The sequence below is a fragment of the Styela clava genome, chromosome 14 (genome assembly GCF_964204865.1).
Source record: "Styela clava chromosome 14, kaStyClav1.hap1.2, whole genome shotgun sequence".
Taxonomy (NCBI): Eukaryota; Metazoa; Chordata; class Ascidiacea; order Stolidobranchia; family Styelidae; genus Styela; species Styela clava.
This window is the reverse complement of record NC_135263.1, coordinates 6,469,914-6,491,657: the sequence shown is the minus strand read 5'-3', so window position 1 is coordinate 6,491,657 and position 21,744 is coordinate 6,469,914. Positions and strand designations below refer to the sequence as shown.

Below are 21,744 nucleotides of genomic sequence, written 5' to 3'. Positions count from 1 at the left end.
CAAAAAAATTGGTGTAATATGTTTTGAACCCATTCTAGGTACTGTTATACCAATATTTGATGTCAAAACTTTGTGTAGTCTGGATAAGCTGACAATAATTGACGGGCACATAGTGTGGTAAATTTAAGCGCACTATTATTTCCATACATGTCAGAGTATTAGTAAGATAGTCTTTGTTTTTTGAATGACTGAAAAAATTATTTTCAGGACAATGGAAAACAACCCTGGGTCCATTCATTAGCATGAATGGGAAAATGTTAATTCGATTCTTCAGCAATAATGACTTTGTTGCAACTGGTTTTTCAGCAACATGGGATACAGAGCAACTACCTGAGAAATTAGCAGGTTATTCTGAACTATATTCTTTTTACTATTGTCTATTGAACAATGCCGTTAGGTATGCCAAATTATAGGTACTCTCAGGCCATTCATCTGGTGGGGAAATTTTACTTATGGCCAAGGTAGGCAGTTTAATCACATATGTTATCTAAATGTCTTTCAGGGTTGGCGTACGTTTCAGTGTCAGTGTACTTGTGGTCGATGACGTATCATATCATACGAAATCATATCATTTAGATCAGCGTTCTTCAAACTGGGGGCTCGGAAAGGGTTCAATTGGCTTTTTTTTTTACATTAACTTGTGTTGAATCAAAATATTGATCAAATTTGAAAGATTTGTAACCAGTACGACGACCCATCATCACCAAAATGGAGCCAAGATTTGATCTTTCGTACATAATATGCAAGCACATCGATCTCATTGAAGGAATTCCCAATTTTGATATTTTTTTTAGATTTTGGTAGATGGCGACTCAAGCTTAATTTGAGTCAATGAATGACGCCTCATCAACACTAGAGACAACTTGTTTGTTTTTAAGTTTAAAATACAATTGACTTTTAAATTATTTTTTTTTTAACAACACTTATCATTTACCAATTAATAGATTGTGCATCAGTAGCTGGAAAAAAGAAAGGACGTTTGGTTGGTGGCACAGAAACTGAAGTATCATCGGTTCCTTGGCATGCAAGTTTAATATCTCTACAAGGACAACAGCATTTATGTGGCGCAACGTTTGTTCACTCACAGTACCTGATAACAGCAGCTCATTGTGTATCAGACTTAACAAAAGAAAGGTAGTAGATTTATTATCAATTCCGGAAAAAGAATTTAAGATTTAAAATAAATTCATATCGATTCTTGCATAGTTGTTTTTATAAAGAATATAACTAAAAATACAAATTATTCTTCCAATTGATCAACAACCTAACTAAAGTTCTAATAACTTCAGAAAAGAAATAATGAGTGTTTTTGTTTGTTTTATTTAGAATTATCATATAGTTTTAAAGATGAACTTGGCAAAGAATTTTTCAATTTTCAGTAATAACATTTTGTAGGCAGATTTGATTTTTTTATTTGATGCTTTCATTCCAAGCAATGAACTTTAAAAGCAGCCACTGATATCCAACGATATGCAAGGATCTACTGTTTCTGGATGGACCGAATCTTTTCTTACACCTTGGGTGAGGTGGTGGGCATGGGATTCGAACTTGAGAAGTATAACATGCGATGCCAACACAATTAGGGTATAGCTCTTTAACCACTAGGCCATCGTGTAAATTTGTTTATAAGTCAGCGTTTGTTTATTTCCTAAGTTTATTTTCTGCCTACTAACAATTTTTACATATATCTGAAATTTAAATCTAAAGCATGTCAGATGTCATTGTTGGTTATGGAGGATCAAGCCTGCGAATCTTGCTGAATCTTATCCATGTATTTACGGCTCAAAACACAGACAACAAACAATCAATGAATACAAGTGATGGAGCAACTTTAGTGAGAATTAAAAATATTCATGTTCATCCTGAATTTGATGACAACATGAATAATGATATTGCGGTGATCAAGGTTAGCCAGACCTCTTAATAAGTCAATGGGTTTGTATTTGTCTATATATCAGCATTCAATTGCGCTAAAAATGAACACAGAAATTTCTGATGGACTAGCATTATACAATTTTATTTAACGCTTTTATTTCCAGTACGGTAATTATAATATGACTATAGGTTATAATCGTAATGAGGAGTCTGCAAATGCATCGTAATGGCATATTGCGAATTTATAGTCTGCTCTGACAGGATGGATCATGTAATCGCTAACGGGCTACAAGCTCAACATTCAAGCGATGTTGAGTCATTATTATTTAAATAGACAGAAATTTAAAAAGAAACAGAAATTTTGTTTTATGTTTTGCAACCTGATTTTGCTTGTTGCCCACTATAAAAATAGAAGTATTAACTGATTCATAAATTATAATCATCAAGAATTTTTGATGAAAAATATGTCTATACTTTCAGATTGCTGTTAAATCTACTCTTGATGCATCAGTTGCATGCCTTCCTTACCCTCATGTGGTATCGGATTCCTCAAATTTTGGTAGAATAGAAATAGCAAAGCAGTATTGTAGAGTGGCTGGTTGGGATGCAGAAGGTAACGGAGGTAAGCAGCGTAAATGTTTTGAACTAATTCAATGCAAAGTAACTTCTCATAAGTAAGTTGTTCCCAGTGATTATATACACATTGTATTATTCATGAGATATGGTTAGCATAAAGTATACAAGTCTGAAAAGCTTTGTGAAAAAAAAAACAGGAAGAAAGGACACCAGCTCTGCTTATATTGTACGGAGATTGAATATTTCTCGCCACCCATTCAGAAATATATTCTGGAATCGCAACCTACAAATTTTAGAAAGTCAAAGTTTCGGTAATATTCATGTTCAATTATTTTCAGGTATTCAACCACTTCATTCAATAGAACTACCAGTACTATCTGATGACCATTGTGATGCATTGTCAACAACATCATTTGGAAGAACAATTAATACAACTTCGATAATATGTGCTGGGCATTTTGATGGAACGCAGCAAACTCTTTGTGATGTAAGTTTCATCTCAAAACATACTGTGGGTTGTTGTAAGAATAATATTCGTTCTTCAAGTGCAATAGCATGTTAATAAAGAATAATGGTTGTTGAAATTGCATTGTCTCAGGCAGTGTTTGGGGTGCTTGAGGTATTAACTCAGCCATTTATCAAAGACTTGTGTCATCCAAATGAAATGGCTCAGACTCAACTAACCACCAGTTTAACATAACTCAGTGATTGACTCAGCTGACTCGTGACTTGCAGTTCAGGGACTTTTATTCAATCTGGCCACAAGTCATTATATATTATTATCCTTGAACTTTCAGTTTAAGTTATTGTCTATTTAGTATATATAGGAATCCCATCTCAACACTTGTTGCATTGCATTCATCTAGTACCTCATTCTCAATGTGTTGATCTTAAAATTTTTACAAATACAATACAACAATTCCCAAACTTGATCTTTTCTCACTCCCAGTAAGTTACTAGGCTATATTAATACCATCATAACATTATCAAAGATTGGCAATGTTGCAACAATTATGCTAATAGACGTTCTGGCAAAAAGGTAACCGAAAACAAAGTAGAACTGCAGTGAACTTAACCGCTAATTGAATCTTGAATGAATGAATCTAAAGATCGAGTATAATGACTTTACATTTTTGTCTGTATATTGTTTCAAAGTTTAAAATTGTCCAATTTTTATTCAACATATCTCCTGCCATTATACTCATTTTACATAATTTGTGGCACTGGTTCACAACCTTTTTTGTAAGATTCCTCTATTTGCTATTTTGGGACTCTTCATTCCTTCCTTCCCTTTGCATAAAACTATTTTACTTGTTCAATCTTCAATGTTGATATAAGGTAAATCCCATGTTGATTTTACTTGAAGAATGAAGGCTTCAATTAGATTGTTATAATATTTTAATCGTACATGTCACTGATAGGGTAATGTAATTATGGTATACAATCACACTGTATTGATTTTCTAGGGCGATGATGGAAGTTCTCTTGTATGTGAATGGAATGGAAACAACTATGTTGTTGGAGTAGCAAGTTTCCAGGTTGCACCGTGCGGAAAACTCAATGTGCCAAAGTACTTTGCAAGAGTCGCAGCTCACAAAGAGTGGATTTTGCATAATTTCATTAGTTAGATCTAAAAGAGTAGTGAGATGAAAATTGTTTTCATTTTGTTTCAACTTTATTGCAAACTACATTGGAAAAGTTTTTCAATCTGTGCAATAATTTTATATTTGATTGCTATGTCACTTGTTCATCGGTTCATTCATAGAAAAATAACTCGATTCATTCATGGAACGTGTATCATGCGAAAAACTTAAAACATATGTATGGTATGAATCTATATATATATTTTAATCAGGTAGATCGCTTTGACGCGACAACAGAACAGATTCTGCTCAGTGCATTTTTAACATCAGAGTTTTATTGAGTTTTTTAATTTGGAGTTGCAGTGTGAAGGAGCTTACACGATTCATCATAGCTTGGTGTCTCTTATAAGAAATCCTTGTTTTAAATATGCTAGCAACTCCGCCTAAGCATTTCCAAGTGCTTAAAAAACGTGTTTTTATTCTATGCCCATTTCGACATTTGCATTCATAATTACATTCATGGAATACAAAAATTTTATGGAATGAATGAGTTTTATACTACTGTAAAGTGAGGATTTCATGCAGTAGAAGGAAGTGGATAAATAAGTCGATGAAACTATTTGAACAGCGTGATATTAATGGGGATATCAGTTTTGATCAATAGTTTGCTGTCCTATAACTTGACCTGACCAGTTGAGGCTCTTTTCTGTGATACCATGTGCTGCTCCTGCAAACAAGATATTTTGTGGATTCAATAAAATGACAACACACTGGATCGACCCCATAACAATTAAATGTTTATTTCTTCATTAAATTTTGAAAAATTTGTCCTGGATACTGTTTGAATACCAATATTTCAAATCAAACTGACACGGGAAATTATCAATTCCCCCTAGTTTGTAAAAGGCTATTCACAAAAATTCAACATCTAATCATATTATCGAAAGTGAGAAAGATGACCTACACGAACTAAACTTTGCCAACGATACAATTTCAATTTTACAACAATAATAAGCAATTTCAAACAAAGCTAAAAATGTAAGTTTTTACTCCCATAACCACATTCCCCAAATGACATAATGTTAAAAATATTGATCATACGAAAACATGCTTTCTGTCATACCGGATCCGGGTTTTTATTCGTCCTCCACGCACTGCCACTATAAAATTCAAATTTGAATGCCTCTGGTAGCAAAATTGCAGAACATACTGCTTGCTTGATTGCAGCGTTTTTCGTCTGGTGCACCGAAACTTGTGTTGTTATTTTTGTTGATTCACGGTATTGCACGGTCGTTTTTCTTCCACTACTGGCATTAAGTGTCTCATATTGATCGGAATACAAAAAATGTAAGCTAGGCACTAGGCAGACAGACAAGTGCTGACTGCTGAGATGAGTGCAGGAGTGCTGCACAGGTAAGAAGGTGACATTTGTTTTTGACTGAGAAATTAAAATACCGGTTTCGTATTCTACGGTGCCGGCAGCCTACTGCTGTACTGATTTCGAATATTTAGTTAAAATTGATTGATTGATAGGTTTAGTTTAGCACAAAACTGCAAAAGGCAGCAGACCTGTGTCTGTGTGTGTATCAGTGTACCGTATTATTCTGCAGGTTAATCGCTAGTTTAATTATTCTTGTATCTGTGTATTATGATAGGCCTATTAGACTATCTCAGTTGAGACAGAGTTCTGTTATTGCTGTATTATGTGAATTAAGAAATCTCTGAATCTACGGTAATATAAACTTCTGAACTTGTACAAGTCCTTCCCAGTTTTGGGCATAACTATCTGGACTTCAAGACTTGACTTTTGATCCAACCTCATACTGCTGTACTGTCATATTAGTCTAAGGTCTTGAGCGGTGAAGAGTTTTTGTTATGAAAACATCAAGATTCTGAATCTGACAATCGATCAATTACAGAATTGAAGATTTTGTAGACTTTTTCTGGTATATTTCCTGCATCTCACCCATAAAATGTGATTAGTTTGTGAATAAAGCCAAATGAAAAATTGAGTATAACAATTTTCAATTTCTCATTTCAAGTTAACATAGCGATAATGATGGATATGGAAGAAGTAGGTTGAATCTTTAATATAGTTTCTTCAAATGGAAAATTAGTGAAAATGGCTGATTTACTTAGAAGAACTCTTGAAGATTTACAAACTACCATACAGGATAATCGTGTTGTTGAGGCAAATTATTTCATCAATGACCTGAGATCTGCCTGCTTTACATCGTCATCTTCTTCAAAAATTGGTAAGTTTGTACATGTAAGTAATGTAAAGCCTACCTTGGTACCATTGCATTTCCTTCGCAACTGAGAATCATCTTGAAATAATCTTTTATTATGCTGAGGTCTAATCACAATAAAGGATATTCTGGCACTGGAAGTTTTGACATACTATATTTCATATCAGTACTCCATAGAAAAACAGACCATCACTAATCTGTTAAGCCTTTCTGGTCGAATGGAACATGATTATTCATTGTATTTTTCAGGTTTGTTTTGCTCATTGATTTTTAAAGGCTCGAAGAGTTTGCTAAATTTCATCAAGAAAATCAATCATTTACCAGTGGTATGACTTGAATATTTTTGTAGTAAGATAAGAATTTCATATTTATACAACAAGTGAGGAAAGTTGATGAAACGATTTAATCATATATAGCTATTAATCGTGGCCCCTCATACATGTTGTGTTCCATCCATAGTTAACCAGTTTTCATTTCAGATGCTTAGACTTGATAGTGAAGAAAGCTCTAACCAGCCAGTGGTTACGTGACCTTGATACGGTGGTGAGGGGTTCAACAATTCTCTCGCACATAATTACAACCTGCAGGGATTTGGAGCTATGTTACCAACTGTTTTAATTCTTCGATGGAGGCAATGGTTACTAAGTTGTCTGGACAACATTATTTCAGAACAATTTTATATCTTAAATTCAAGCATTTATCAATTTAGTTATTTTATAAACGTAAGTATTGCAAGTGTAGTGCAAACTGTGTAGTGTAGTTGTGAACTTTTTAGTGAAAATTTATTCTGTTTTCAGTGTTTAGTTTAGTATTGCATATAGCTTTTGTCGCCAATTGATTTTGTTTATTCAACAGTTCGGAAAATGCAAAGAGAAATGTTTGGTTTTCATACAAGAACTTGTGCCATTTGTGGGTGATGAATTACATCCCTTAATTGAAGACATTACCAGTATTTGCTTGAGTGTTATTCAAGCTGGAAAATTATCTTCAAATAAAGAAAAGGCTTTATGTATCATAATCAAGGTATGACATATCATCATTCTGCAGAATGGTTGTCCCAGTTGGCTAAACAATTTTGCCTTTTTCAAACTTAGTTAACAATTCTAATCATTGTATGCAGAGATCTCCAATTTATAATTAAGTTGATTAGAAATTATCCCAGACTCCACAACCCCTTTTTTAATCATATGTCATTCAAAAGAACTGATAACTAATTTTATCCAAGGCTACCGCAGGACTAATTTTTTATTTCAGCAAATGAACTAAAACTCGTCAGAAGACAAAATAATCATTGAGTTATTTGATTTAAACCTAAATTATAGAAACAATCCAATTTTACACAAGGAAGTTGATGATCGGGAAACGTCCATTGCATTATCAAAAGAATTGCAGTCCAATTCTAGAATTAACTCATAAAACTATTTAGCAATAGTTAATTTTTTTTTTCCTTAGTTGATTGATCTTCATCACGATGCTCCACAAGCGAAAGCCATTCGGGTCGATAATGTCCGGAAAGTATGCAATGAAGAACTGGCTAAGAGATCGGGCACAACTTCTACAGGTAAAATTTATCAAAAATACCGAAACAAAGTAAAGAACCTTAGGAAAAATGGTTTTAAACCTTTTTCAATATATTATTCCCTTTGCTTATTTTGGGACTCTTCATTCCACTCTCAGTAACTCTGTTTCCGCTGTCTTTTCAATCTTCAATGGGTGCTTTCTATTACCCGCAAGTTTCACTCTTTTCCGGAGTTTGAATATTTTCTAATGTGTCCATAATTATGTGTAACATAATAATACTAAATAACCATACAATATTAGTGAAACAACATCAAATGCAAAGTATTACCTTCTTCCCAAAACAACAAATAAAGGTTGTTCATGTTACAGTGAAAGGTAATTGTTATCATCTGCTGGGTGTTCTTGCACAATATTTTCCTGGACAGATGATGAATCACAGTGGAAGATTATTTGATCTTTATTTACGAGAACTGAAAAAAGAGGTTTAACTACTATTTATCTTTATATGAAAAAATAAAAATATAAGCTCCTTCTGTGTAACATACTAAAAATTAAAAATTGATTGGTTGGTCCATGACCATGATTTGCTAACAAAGTGATTTTTTGGCCGACAGTTAGGCTGTTTGTTGAAAGTGATAGGCGTGAATAAGCGTCGCATAAAAAAAAAAAAAACACATGCCCAGAAATCAATCTATCTTGACGTATTCACTTGTTGGAATTCGAAATATGAATATCTTTCAATCTTTCAGTTAATTTATTTGTTTTAATTGTATCAACCCAACTCAACAGATGCTGTCCACACGATCATCAGATTTCAAAATAATTGAGGGTTCATTGAAAGGATTGTCATGTTTGATGATAAATTTCACTAAATCAATTGATGAAGATGCAGATGTATGCAAGGAAATATACAAATTTACATTAATGAGCATTCAACCAAAAACTGATCTTAGCAGATATGCTGTTCCTTTGGGTAAAAATGCATTTTTTGTAATAACTTTTTTCCATTAATTTTCTGTTTGGTTCTAATTTTGTTATTTTCTTGTTTCCAGCTGGACTTCAAGTATTACAGAAGCATGCATCCCAGTTTGGTCATCTTCTCACTGATAATTATGATGTCATATACACTGCATTACAAAAGTGGTTTACTCATAACAACAATCAAGTCAAACATGAAGCTCAATTAGCCATCACATCATTCCTGCAGCAGGTGAGATTGTTGGAAAAATTAATCATCACTTTTATTTGTTGCTGGATTACTGGACTCTTACTTACTGGACGCCAGAGGGTGGTTCACATAACTGCTGGTCGATTATGGCTTCCTCCGCCATCAAGTCCATGCAACTGATACAGGTAACTGGCCAAATAATCCCACACCTGACATGGACTGGTAATCGTACGAGAGGCTGTTGTCCGCCATGTGATTAAGCTGTCTTTTCAGCTTTTCCTTCCCGGGATGAATATGAAAATCTAAAAACTGTCAATTGCTGAGTTTCTTTGAATTTCCTCTGGACAATATTAACTAGAGGTAGCCTTAAAAGTAAATGTTGCCCGGGCCATGCTTGTTATATTATAAAACTGGAAAATTAGGAAAAACATTATAACATGTCCTTTAACAACCCAATTTTTTTCTTTTTATGGAGAGTGATGTAAAAGTTAAACGAGCTTTTTTATCGAATTTCAATTTCTTATAACCAGGAAAGATATTGTAATAATCAATATTGGTTTTGCAGATTATACAAAATGTTACAGATGGTCTAAACGCAGAACAGGCAAAAAGATTATTCATCGTAAGTTTCGAAAATCAATATTATATGGTTCTTTATACCTATAATTCATAACTTGTCACTTTCATAATATCTATAATTATAACATAATTAGTTACACAAATTTGAAAGATATTTTCTTGGCTTGGAAGCCCTTGAATTTGTTTGAGTCCTGCAGGGTCCTGTATTTCATTGCAAATTTTGCCGTTATTTATTATTAATGGGAACACCTTTTTATGACATCTGGAGGAATCATTGTAACATTCAACTGGTACATTCGTGTTAGTCATTTGATTTCCATCCATCCATAGCTTTCAGCATTGTTCTCTTGTTTTCTTTCAGTATTTTATAAACAAGTTCCAAGAGATGATTGATATTCCTAATGCAAGTAGTAAAATGATATCTCTTGCAATACAAGGTTATGGCTTATTTGCTGGCTTATGTAAGGAGTATATGCCGCCTGGTGATGTTGCTAAGATGTTTACAATGATGATCGGAAGATGTGAACGAATTTATCTCGGAGAAGCAGATGCTCTCAGGTAGGTGATAAGGAATTTCAAAGAAAAAATAAATCCGTCAAAGAAATTTTGTATTTCCACCCGAGTATGAATTGCAAAATTTCAGTTTTAATAAATTGATATTGGAACTCTTAGAAAACTCTAAAAGCATTAGGTTTTAATGTCATCATTTTATTCTATTAAAGAAGCATTAAAATCAAAATTTGATTCTATCGCGGTTAGGGCTGATATTTGAGTCAAATTTGTTTACAATCTGGTGTCGGAGTCCGCTTTTTTTTCAATCCGATGTCAGACCGACTATTTCTGATTTTTCACAGCTCTGTCTGATTTCGAAGGCACTAGTATTTTAATCTGTCGTTTCTGTCCTTGGCTTCAGAATATAGAATCATAATTTATCCTATTTATCATTACACTGTATTGGACAATTGTCCTAACCTAATAATAATCAGTCCCTATATTACAGACAAACAGAAATTGACGACAATCAATTGCATCAGTTGCCAGGTTTTTTACAGTCATTAGCAAATATTGTACGAGAGTTGAACAATGAAGCAACTGCAAATTCTGAAAATCCAAGTCAGAATACTAACTTCATAATTTCGGAATCGTGTGAGAGGTATGTTGAAGATTTCATGTGGTTTTAGTTCCAATTTATAAATGCCTTGATGTTCAAAACAAATAGAATGTTTGAATATATTCACAACTGTTTGGGTGTCTCAAAAATATTAAGTCTCACTTGTCCCACATTTGTCCTAATTGTATGAATCTCACTTCATATAAATACTTTTAACCTTCTTCAAATTATTATATAATGTACATTTTGGAATATTTAAGAATAAATTCATTTTGAAATATTTTATTGTAAGCGTTTCACAACGGATGGTCAGACAAAAAAAAGGATTCCAATTTACGTATGATAATCTGAAAAGTGGGTAATCCAATCAAAACAATGTTCACCTTATTGACTTTTCTGCATTATTAAATTAAATTTCTACCAATTTATAATGATTTCAGAAAAATTTTCTGGATTGAAAATGGCCTGTTTTAGTTTATACCATATTCAGTTTTCTGAAATATTTCAGAATAGTAAAATATTTATTCTGGCCAGCCCAAAGATCTTGGGTTATGTACTCAATACATATATATATGCTGCAATATGATAAGTTTCTACTTTTCAGCTCCCAAAGAAATTCTAGTTTTTCCATATCATTTAGGCCTCGCGGGGTACATAATTTGTTTGCATTTTGGAAAATGGATTCCGACATATTTGTCATTGTCATTTTTATTCTAACATTGCAGGTTACCTTAGATTTGATCTTTAGGTGATCGGAGTAGTAACAATGTATATGTGTTTACTTATTTAGCCTTAACTCTGTGTTCAAACTTCAGTAACAAGTTGTCTCTCAAGGTCAAGATACTTTTTGGTTGCATAGGTGCAAATTTTTTTTTTTTTTTTTTTCTCCAGGTCATTATCCCATCTTTGCATATTGATGATCAGTGAATATCCTCGTCTGAATAAAAAGTTTTCAAAATCATGTTGTGCATCTCTGTTAGCTTTGATGTCTGCCTTCTCGACTTGTCCAGATGCTCAGTCTCGATTTGTATCAAAAATAGGTAGCCTATTTTATTATCTTTTTTATATTTTTTTACAAGTAAACAGACTTAATTTTTTCTATAGTTGATTAAGAATATTATTGTCATATATGAAGTTCTATCCTTATTTAGTGTACAAATAACATTAGTATGTTATCATATTTTCCATACTTCAATATACCTATTATATTTCAGTATACCAAGGATTAATCAGATGTTGTTGTCATCAAGTTGTTTTGGGAGATGATCGTGATGATTCCAATACTATTTCATTGAATCAAGATAACGTTCAAGATATTATTACTGATAGAAGATCATTATCTTATCGTGATTATCTCAATTTGTGGAAAGGGTTGATATGTCTTCGACAAGGAGACATCCTGGTAAGAAATATACATTTTTATAGAAAAATGTTGCAAGATTTGGATTCATAATGCGGAAAATGTTTTTAGGAATTCTCACAGTTATCTGACGTCAGTGAGTGCCGCATTAAAGTAAAGTGGCGCAGTTCATGTGTTACCTTATATTCAAATAGTTGAATCAATTTGAATATTTCATATTTGATTCGCTATTCAAATATTTTTCCCAACTTATAAAAAAAAAATACAGTCATTGTGATGTAATACTAGATTCTCAACTAATTTCAAGTCACATGACATAAATTTCCTTTTCAATTAAATAAAACTAATACTGTAAATCAGTGTTTATCAAACTTTTTTAGCCACACCCCTTTTTAGAATTTGCTAATGTCTTATTCAAAAAACACGGTAAAAATATGTATAGGACTACATAATAAAGAAATGTAAATACTGTATAGAAAATAAGGCAAGCAAGATCAAATCTAACTAATATTTTTATTTTTAATTAGCTCCGCGGCCTCTTAAAAAGCAGCGCGCCCCACCGCCAACGCTGTAAATTCTTACATTGATGTTTCACAATATACAATGTTAAAACAATATACCAACACAATTGTTTTTGGACTATATTTTTAGGCTTCTTTATCCACTGTTGAAAATCGATCAAAACGAAGAACAGTTCAAGAGTTGGTTTATAATGAAATCATCTCGTCTATTATCACTATATTCTCAAAACTGAATTTGACACCGAAAACATCAATGGTGAGTTGCAAAATGCATAACCTTTACAAAACTTGCTTTGTTGCGGTTCATTTTTTGTTTATGCCCAACTCAAGGCTCGCATTTGCTTCCCTCTCAGCAATCGAAAACCTTTTGTTTAATTAGATGGGATCTATGTAAAATTGTTAAAACATTACGAGTTTATCTTGGATCAAATATGCTATACCTCTTTATGTTATGGGAATCGAACATATGAGCTGCTTTTTAAATAGGAATTTAGTCAAGGCCAAGTCATGCACAATCACTCAAAAATGTGAAAAATAGTGTCTTAGCGGCGGCTAAAATTTCAATTGTCTTGATATCTTGGCCAATGTTGCGGAAGTAAATAAGGAAGTTGATGCTCAGAAACACCTACAGTTAATTATATTAATCACTGCCTTACCATCTATAAATCAAGATGCTATTTTATAATTTTTCTGCAATTTTTTTCCTTTAGGATGATTTACAAGCTCAAATTTCAGCAAACCAAGTTGTAGAGAATGCTTCTGCGGAAAACGTCGTTGATTTCCAAGTTTTTGTGAATTTGACTGATCTGTGCAGAGAATTGCTTCCAACTGTTACAATGTCTGATGATGGCAAGGAAATCACTCAGCATGTTTTTTTATCTCGTGTCAGCGAACTTATAAAAGAACTAATAAAACATTCCACGAGGTATATATATAATAATCATGGCTACTATTGGTTGGAATTTGAATGCTCAATACTATTAGTTTTTTTTCAATTACCCCTCAGGCAGATATACTTCTCTGTCCTGTACATATAAGTACAATGTGTCTGTCCATCAACGTGGTTGCTTGCCTATGGTCTTATTAAGAGTGTACCTTTATATATATGGTGTCTATGTGTTTGCTTGATCAGGATCTCTTTATGATTGTACCTTTTTAAATACGACGCCTTTTTCACACTTATGAGAGTTGAAACTATACTTGAAACTTCTTTTCAGGTATCCAATCGTCAGTGGCTTTTATAAGTTGCTTGCTATAGTCATGGACATTTGTGAATCACTGGGTTATTTCAAATCATCTGTCGATACCTCAGTGAATGTGGATGCTATGGATGTTGATGGTGAAAACGACCTAAATTCCGAGAGAAATCAAAATCAAATTTTAATAAAAAAGTTTGTTTTGGAGGTTAGAGTTTTTTTCACTTTCTCCTTTTGCGGAGATGGGATAGGATTTTTATATCCATCCTGAGAAAGGAAATCTGAAGTGACGACGAATTTTATGGCAAATTACAGCCTCTTGTCATGTCACTAGTCCATGTTGGCTAGTCCAGCAATGTTTTCGTACATGATTATCCCCTGTGGATGCAAACCCTTTTTTGCACACTACTTTCAGATAAGATCCCATGATTTTAATTAACTACATTTTTGTAACAAGCCCTGATGTACATTTTGGCAATGGCATATGTTGAGTCTTGTATGACGTGTCGCATAAAGAAAACTTTTTGTTTTTCAGATAATTTCTCGATTGTTACAATGGAAGGATGATTTACTAGCTTCATGTCTGCTTTTTATACTTTCTCTTCCATCGGAAATTGTTGTTTATATGTTGGATGAAATAGTACTTCCGTTACAGGTGATATTCTTAGCAGTATCTAATTATCTACATTTGTTCACCAAATCAAGTACATTAGGCTACTCAATTATATTTGAAAGTATTTTATAAAATATAATGAATTCTTTATTTTGGAATAATTTAGTATGTTATTCATTTAAATTTATCAATTTGGGCAAAAAATTTGTTCAAAATGATTAAAACTCAGTTAATTGCACGTAAAATTGGAAATTAGCCAAAACAATAATTATCTTTTTGAAACTTATGAACTTTGAAATTGTCACTTTTATATATGACGCTTATTCACTTTGCTTTGAACAAGTTCATGCACAAGCAGCTACTGATGTATAGGGAGTGAATATTTTTAAAAGAGAATCTTTCATAATGACAGATCACTTTTCGTCTTGGTTTGAGTTACACACAACTTGCTGAAGCTGGTCTAAATGCAATGGAAAAGTGGAAAAAACAATTATCTGATGAACTGGTCAATAAAATATCTCCAGTGTTGCCAGATATTGAACCTTTTCTTCATCCAATGGCAAAACAAAGTGAGGAATTATTTTTTATTATTGTATTATTTTGTTTCGAGGTATTGCTAATTTCTGGCAACTCAAACGTAAGACCATTGGCTCGGCAGTTGTTACATTGTGCTGAGCTGTAGAACATGCTTGGCATCACCCCTCTGATTACCGTTTGTGCGCTTACGACTTTCTATGCTATCTATGCCATACCCCACATGGACTGGTAACCAGACGAGAGGCTGCGGTGCGTTCTATCAACGCTCCTTTCCTCCAGTATAAATAAGAAATTCCCATCCTACCCAAGGAGAATTATTAAGCTGTTTATTTTAGTTGAGTGCAAATGAGTTACTTTACTGTTATGCTCTGATTGTCTGACAAAAAGGATATATATTTGAATGTGGCGAATGTTGAAGTTGTTGTGCTACTGCGCCATTAAATGTTCATGTTGTAGATGCCCTGTCTTGTTGTCTTTGATCTCTTTACCTATTCCTAATTAATAATAGATCACAATTGTTCAGGTATACCAGGTGAAATAACCATAGATATCTCAATACGATTTATCAAACTCGATATTTTTATCTTTTAGGTCTTTCAGATGTGTCTTCCGTCAATTTGAAAAAAAGTGGAAAATCAAAGATTTCAAATTTACCATTGAAATCTGATGTTTCAGCTCTTGAAAAGGTCAGATCAGGTTTTCATCAAAATTTCCCTCTGTCTTCCTAGAATGCCACAAGGTAGTTCTCTAGAGGCCACAAGCAAAGAGGATTCTTTTTGACAAAATTAGTTTTTTTTTATTGTTTTATGTGGGCCGCAGAGTGTCGACGTGGATCATAAAAGTTTGAGAACCACAGGGTTGGATTTTATATTTAAAGTTTCATATTTTATTTTACGACCTTTTTTTTTCATTTTATAGATACAAATCAGAGCGATCAAATTCATAGGAAGCATTGGTGGACTTGCACACACTGGCCTTAAAAGTGTGACTGAAGAGTCCAACTCAAATTTAATTGTGTGGGATAAGAATGCAACAATTCCGTACGCAGTTCCATTTCAAGAATTGAAGACTGATATTCAACTGGGTAAGGACAGAAAACATTCCTTATTTTTTCAACTATGCCAATATAGACAAGAATGAAAATAAGTTGATTAATATGTCCAAATGCTCTTCCAAAAAAATACTTCAATAAATACTGTTTCTTCGTTAACATTTAAAAAAAAAATATTATTACACTTTTCTATTTTATCAGGAATTTATTAAGATAATTAGAATACAATATGATTTATAAAACAAATCAGACCTATTTAATAATGAGCGCTTGTTACTCAACTTTGGCTAATCTTTGCTTCTTACCATTTTATTGGTCATGAAGTTCCCATATTGCTATATTGTTGACATTGTTATTGTTGTAAGGAGAAAAAAAAATTTCCCTTTACCAATGGACCTTCTCTACTCTTCAAGTTATATGACTTTTGTGCCCATATATTTGAGCATTGCTATCTAGTTTGTTCATTCAAACATGAGATATTTTGTTATCAGGTACTACTTTTGGTACTTTCGTAATATGTCTACCAGGTTAGGGTTAGGCCATAATTTGATTCCGATTTTTGTAATTTCAGTTCCATTACGAGCTGGGGGACTGTCTGTGTTAGCCAGGTGAATATGCCCCCTGCCCATAGATTTTCAGTCCCTTTACACAACTTGATGTAAAGTAAGCGAACAAAATTAGTTACCTCCATATTGGTACACACACTTCTGGAGCGCCGATTTTTCTTTTTGATTATACGATTTTTAATCTGAGCTATTTTCCTTCTTTTACCCTGAATTTACAGAACTTTTGCTTCCTCGTGTGGCCGATTTAGCATCACAGTCTGTAGTTCGTAGAACGAAAGTTGCTGCATGTGAAGTTCTACATTCAATGACTATTTATGCAATTGGTAGAAACTCACAACAAGATGAAACAATTCAGAAACGAAATCCTCTCACAGGAGTTTATGAACATATTTTTCCTATTATACTCAAACTGGCATGTGATGTCGAACAGGTTACTGTTTTTTCTATCTATATTCTATATATATTTCACGAATTTAAAGCATTTTGTTACCTTTATAGAAACTGTTTCTATTCAACATATTTATATGCATTTGCAAAGGAGGCTCTGCACAGGCAGCCACTAATGTACGCTGTGTGAGATGATGGACACAGGGTTTGAAATGAGATTTTAATACTCATATTCCATCTTAATATTGCCAGTTCTTCCAAAATATGGTAGCTCATTACCATGGCTGCTCATACAAAGCCTTATTTAGAGGCTACAAAATGTCGAATACAAACTCTGGGTCATGTAATGCAGTTGTGTGTTGGGGTAGCCATACCTGAATAGTGCGGTTTTGTACCCACAAATTTACCTTGTAAATAATTTTAATTATAAAAAATTTCTTTGATTTGATTTCATATTAAAACCATGATATATGCTGAAATAACCTAGCGTTTTTTTCCATACATATTTACCCCGCGGAATGGTCTAGCTAAGCTGCTACTTATAGACAGGGAAAGCCTTCAATTTATCCATTTTTGAAATTTACATCAGTTAGGTATATACTGTGAGAATAGTAAATTTGACTTACCATAGTCTTTCTGTTTCGAAAATAACATCAATATTGAATTTTGTTGGATATGCATTCTTTTTTCGTAATGTGTACCCGTTCCTGACTGTATAGGAATTTATTCAGGTTAGCAAACAATTGTTTGAGCCACTCTCGATGCAGATGATTCATTGGTTTACTAATAACAGGAAATATGAAAGTCCTGATACTGCTGTTCTTCTTAATTCTATCATCGTAAGTTTTTGATTTTTACTCTTCAACTTGGAATTTTTTTTGTATTTATGATTAGAAGAGTAATGTTAATAAGATGGCCCAATCATATGTCGAACCCTGGCCGGTTACCTCTGTTAAAGCGACTCCAAAGTATATTTAATAAATGTCTTAATTATACAGCGAATAAATGTCCAAAGCAATAACCAAAGTAACACATACAGACATAAACACCACCAACTGAGCTGTACTCCCGACTACTCCCTGCACATGGCCAAATCACCTTCCCAGGTGGTTGGTCATGATCAGTCACCTGAAACTGATGACATCAAAGGTCATGCTCAACCATCTGGGAAAATGCTAGTTGCCAGAAATACAGCTAACAACCTCTTGTCCGATTGCCTGTCCATATTGGGTATGGGATTAGTTAGTCAGGTATTTGTTTCAAATGCATGGCCATGGCAACTGACAGTGATTAAGCAAACGAGCCTACAATGGGGAGGAGTCCAGTACTCATTACACACATAATTATTTCTCACAGGATTCGAACTTGCTGCGAACCCTTCAAAGACTTGTGGTCCCTGCCCTTCTATAGAATACTTAGTTTTACCCCCAAAGAAAGTTAAATCCACCCCTGGTTAAGAACCCCTGGTCTAGCTTATGAACTTCTTCTACGTAACCCCATGGAGTGTATTGTTCGTTTAACTATACTAGCATAACAACTGGTTATTTTCATTATCAGAATGGTTTAATCGACGAGAGTGATGGTGCTTTGCGAGAATTTTGTGGAAGAGCCGTCAATGAATTTCTCGTTTGGTCGATAAAGCAAAATTCTTCAATGAACATAGCTAGGAAAAACGTCAAGTCTTTATTTAAAAGATTATATGACTTGGCACGACATCCATCAGCAAGCAAGAGACTCGGATCTGCAACAGCATTTAATCACCTGTATCGTGTATTCAGGTATTATTTGCAACAATAAAATTATCTCTTTCTTTGAGACTAATGGGCCTGTCAATTTCGTATTTGCCTAAAAAGGGAAGAAGTCTTTTTAAAGTAATTTCCTTTCATGAGACCCCATATTTTGCTGTTTTATTTTTATTCAGTAGAAAACTTTTTTTTTTATTTCTCCAATGGTAATCACCTCTGTCATGTTTGTCTACTGTTTCGCTCAAAAAAAATCATTATTAATTCATAATATTCCTAGTAGCGCTGCGCGCCAGAGAGAGGGCGATATTATTCTAGTCTCTTAGTTATTTGACCTTTGTGTCCATATGTTTGAGCATTTCTCTCTTGAAAACTCGATATCACTAGAAATCGAAATTTTAATTTCTTGTTCAGTTTAGTTTTTCTATTTCCAGGGAGCATGAAACCTTAGTTGATGAATTTACATTTGAAATCATGGTGACATACATCGATAGTCTTGCTATGTCGCACAGAGATGAGGAAGCAATTGGAACAAGAAAGGCTTGTTCTGATGTAATTTATTTTCATCTAAGAGATTTTACATCTAGAGAATCAAGAGAAATATTAAAATTTATGTTTTTCGAAACTAAAATTTTCCATTTTAAGATTGAGATATTTAACATTACTATTTTTCTCTAAATTCATTCTCTTGACAGTGAAATCGTGATTTTTGTCAAGTTTCATGAAGCAAAAATATGAATATGGTTTATTAATATAATTTTCATTATAATATAATTATTCTCAAAATTAAGTTCTAAAATAACAAATCGTTCGAGTCGAGCCTAGGTCTGTATTTGAGTCGATCACTGAGTTAAGTTTCATTGATGATTACTTAGTTGGGTACGAGTAATAAAAAGGAATAAAAACAAAGACCTTATAAATTGTTTAGGAAAATCACTTCTCATATTTTTTTATTCCATTTGTCAGGTTCTAAATCACTTGAAAAGAATAGTTGTGGAGAAAAAAGATCTTTTCAACAAAGAATCCAAAATAAGAAGAATTCCTAGTGGCTTTTCTAGCGCAACATCACTTACAATCGCAAGCATTGTAGATTGGCTGATAAAACAGTGTGGCTGTCCAGAAACAGGTACGAGTATTTTACTTTTTGTAATTACGTTATGTTATAATTCTTTTTAGTCTTAGTTGTTCTTGGAACAGTTTAGCAATGCCTACCTAATTTATTACACCCTGATGGTGGTGGCTTGCATGAGAATCGAACCCAAGATTTGTAACCTACAGTTAACTTATTGCAACGATTTAACTAATAGGGCATCGCGCCCAACGATTTCTTCAACTACTATGCTAAATTCTTCAGGTAACCTAACGAGGACTATTTATCCATACAAATGTGTTGTAGATATTGCTTGAGGAGTAAAAGTTTTGCAGAATAGCAAAAATATTTTTCATTCGTGTTTGAGCTAATTTATAGAAACATTTCCAGAGTGTCGTCATCAATGCATGCAGTTATTTTATGCATTTGTACCTCTCGTACCTGGATCGTTATCTGCTGGACAATGGATGACAAAATATCTGAAAAATAAAGGAAGTGACGCACTAATTGCTTGGTTAGTTATTACAAATTTTTCTTTCATAATTTAACTTTATTTTCGTCTTATTATTTTTGGAATAATAAGAATAGCACAAGTTCTTTTCATGAAATAGCAAGTATATTTGTGAGCTCTAGTTAGATCATAGCCTAACTTTGTCAGACAAATCAATCACCTGACATGTAAACATCCTTATTAGGGCTGGGCAAAATATTTGATATGACAATTCGAATGGCATTTTACTTTTCAAATCCAGCGGGAATTCGCCTACCGTCCTTTCTCTCGTCAACAGACAGAAAAACACCAAATTTGATTTGATCTATTTCAATTTATAAATTGCATGAAAAACGGCAAATTCCAACAATTTTCTCATGTTCACTTTGTAAATTTAGGAATATCAAACCAGATGAACCAAGGCCAACACAATTGATAAATATCAGATTCAAATAAATTTTGGTTCTGACAAGGAGAAAGGACTTGCAGTTATATACACAATATGTTAATACACTTTATAATACACTTTATAATGATAGTTGTTTATCTGGTTTTTGGTATCAAATTCTGATTTAATAATAATAAAAAATAAAAATTCTACAGCTTGAAACTATGTTTTTTCTACAGCTTTGAAAGCAAGTTTAGAAGTGATTTTCATCCACAAACATTGAAATGTGAAAAAGGAAACAATCCACTTAAAACCGCCTCAAACTGGTTTGATGTTGTTTTGGCAAGTCTTGATTGTTACACTTGGATCTTTCAGCAAAAGTTATTGACTCCAAATTTAGCCTTTGGTGGTGAGATGCCATTATTCATCACCCATATCATTTTAACCCACAAATTTGAGACCGTGGGGTATTAGAGAAAAGATAGTATGAAAAATTGTTTGGCAGCGTTATTTTATGAACGACATTATCGCTAAGGTGATCAGCCAAGTTTTAACTGAAAATGACTGAAATTTAAAATTATGATTCTTTTAATGTACTATTTTTGAGTAAAATTCTGGATTCTGGAATAGAGTTTGGAAGCACTCAACTATTCGGATATGAACATTCTTAATCTAGACTTGGACTTTTTTCTCAAATTTTGTTAGTTTTGAAAATAATTGTGACTGCACACAGATTTTCTGCCGACCTTTTCTGGTGAGTTGTTGCTCAAGGAATGCATACATTGTGTTTATACATTTGAGCAAAGGCTCGACCAAGACAAAAAAGATGTTTCAAAAACTCACATTCAGTGCCTTGAAAATTTTATGCAATGGCTTCTGAAACAGTTGCTTCTATTACACCATGCGTTAAAATAGATGACTTTTCCTTTTAAAGATTTATTTTATGTTGCAGAATGCCTAAACATTGTTCTTTTTTTACAGACAATAGTTCTAGGTTGTTTGAATGCATCAACTATATTCTGCACGATGTTGCAAAAGGAGGAATATCAGAAGTTTCAACAGAACCAGGTGCTTTGAAAGTTTTCATCTGTCAACTCTGTGGGCTTTTCTCGTAACATTAACATCAACTACTTTATATCTC

At 33.3% G+C, this 21,744-nt stretch overlaps 2 protein-coding genes across 2 annotated transcripts in view; both read left to right on the top strand.

Moving 5' to 3' along the window:
• Positions 1–4,577, top strand: part of LOC120340508 (uncharacterized) — a 46,168-nt gene extending 41,591 nt beyond the window's left edge. Inside the window, exons 64-69 of the mRNA XM_039408784.2 lie at positions 208–345; positions 945–1,134; positions 1,708–1,906; positions 2,356–2,497; positions 2,790–2,938; positions 3,918–4,577. Of these exons, the coding sequence (XP_039264718.2) occupies positions 208–345; positions 945–1,134; positions 1,708–1,906; positions 2,356–2,497; positions 2,790–2,938; positions 3,918–4,079 (980 nt within the window). The 3' untranslated portion in view covers positions 4,080–4,577. The remainder of the gene's footprint in view (positions 1–207; positions 346–944; positions 1,135–1,707; positions 1,907–2,355; positions 2,498–2,789; positions 2,939–3,917) is intronic.
• A 1,502-nt stretch (positions 4,578–6,079) lies between these two features.
• Positions 6,080–21,744, top strand: part of LOC120340358 (DNA-dependent protein kinase catalytic subunit-like) — a 53,121-nt gene continuing 37,456 nt past the window's right edge. The window contains exons 1-27 of the mRNA XM_078119959.1: positions 6,080–6,289; positions 6,533–6,609; positions 7,139–7,306; positions 7,736–7,844; positions 8,174–8,286; positions 8,594–8,777; positions 8,857–9,014; positions 9,538–9,594; positions 9,913–10,109; positions 10,552–10,704; positions 11,554–11,702; positions 11,877–12,064; positions 12,674–12,799; positions 13,254–13,468; positions 13,761–13,947; positions 14,275–14,394; positions 14,765–14,921; positions 15,481–15,575; positions 15,808–15,973; positions 16,725–16,936; positions 17,625–17,732; positions 18,451–18,671; positions 19,070–19,187; positions 19,602–19,761; positions 20,116–20,239; positions 20,843–21,012; positions 21,585–21,671. Of these exons, the coding sequence (XP_077976085.1) occupies positions 6,157–6,289; positions 6,533–6,609; positions 7,139–7,306; positions 7,736–7,844; positions 8,174–8,286; positions 8,594–8,777; positions 8,857–9,014; positions 9,538–9,594; positions 9,913–10,109; positions 10,552–10,704; positions 11,554–11,702; positions 11,877–12,064; positions 12,674–12,799; positions 13,254–13,468; positions 13,761–13,947; positions 14,275–14,394; positions 14,765–14,921; positions 15,481–15,575; positions 15,808–15,973; positions 16,725–16,936; positions 17,625–17,732; positions 18,451–18,671; positions 19,070–19,187; positions 19,602–19,761; positions 20,116–20,239; positions 20,843–21,012; positions 21,585–21,671 (3,952 nt within the window). The 5' untranslated portion in view covers positions 6,080–6,156. The remainder of the gene's footprint in view (positions 6,290–6,532; positions 6,610–7,138; positions 7,307–7,735; positions 7,845–8,173; positions 8,287–8,593; positions 8,778–8,856; positions 9,015–9,537; positions 9,595–9,912; positions 10,110–10,551; positions 10,705–11,553; positions 11,703–11,876; positions 12,065–12,673; positions 12,800–13,253; positions 13,469–13,760; positions 13,948–14,274; positions 14,395–14,764; positions 14,922–15,480; positions 15,576–15,807; positions 15,974–16,724; positions 16,937–17,624; positions 17,733–18,450; positions 18,672–19,069; positions 19,188–19,601; positions 19,762–20,115; positions 20,240–20,842; positions 21,013–21,584; positions 21,672–21,744) is intronic.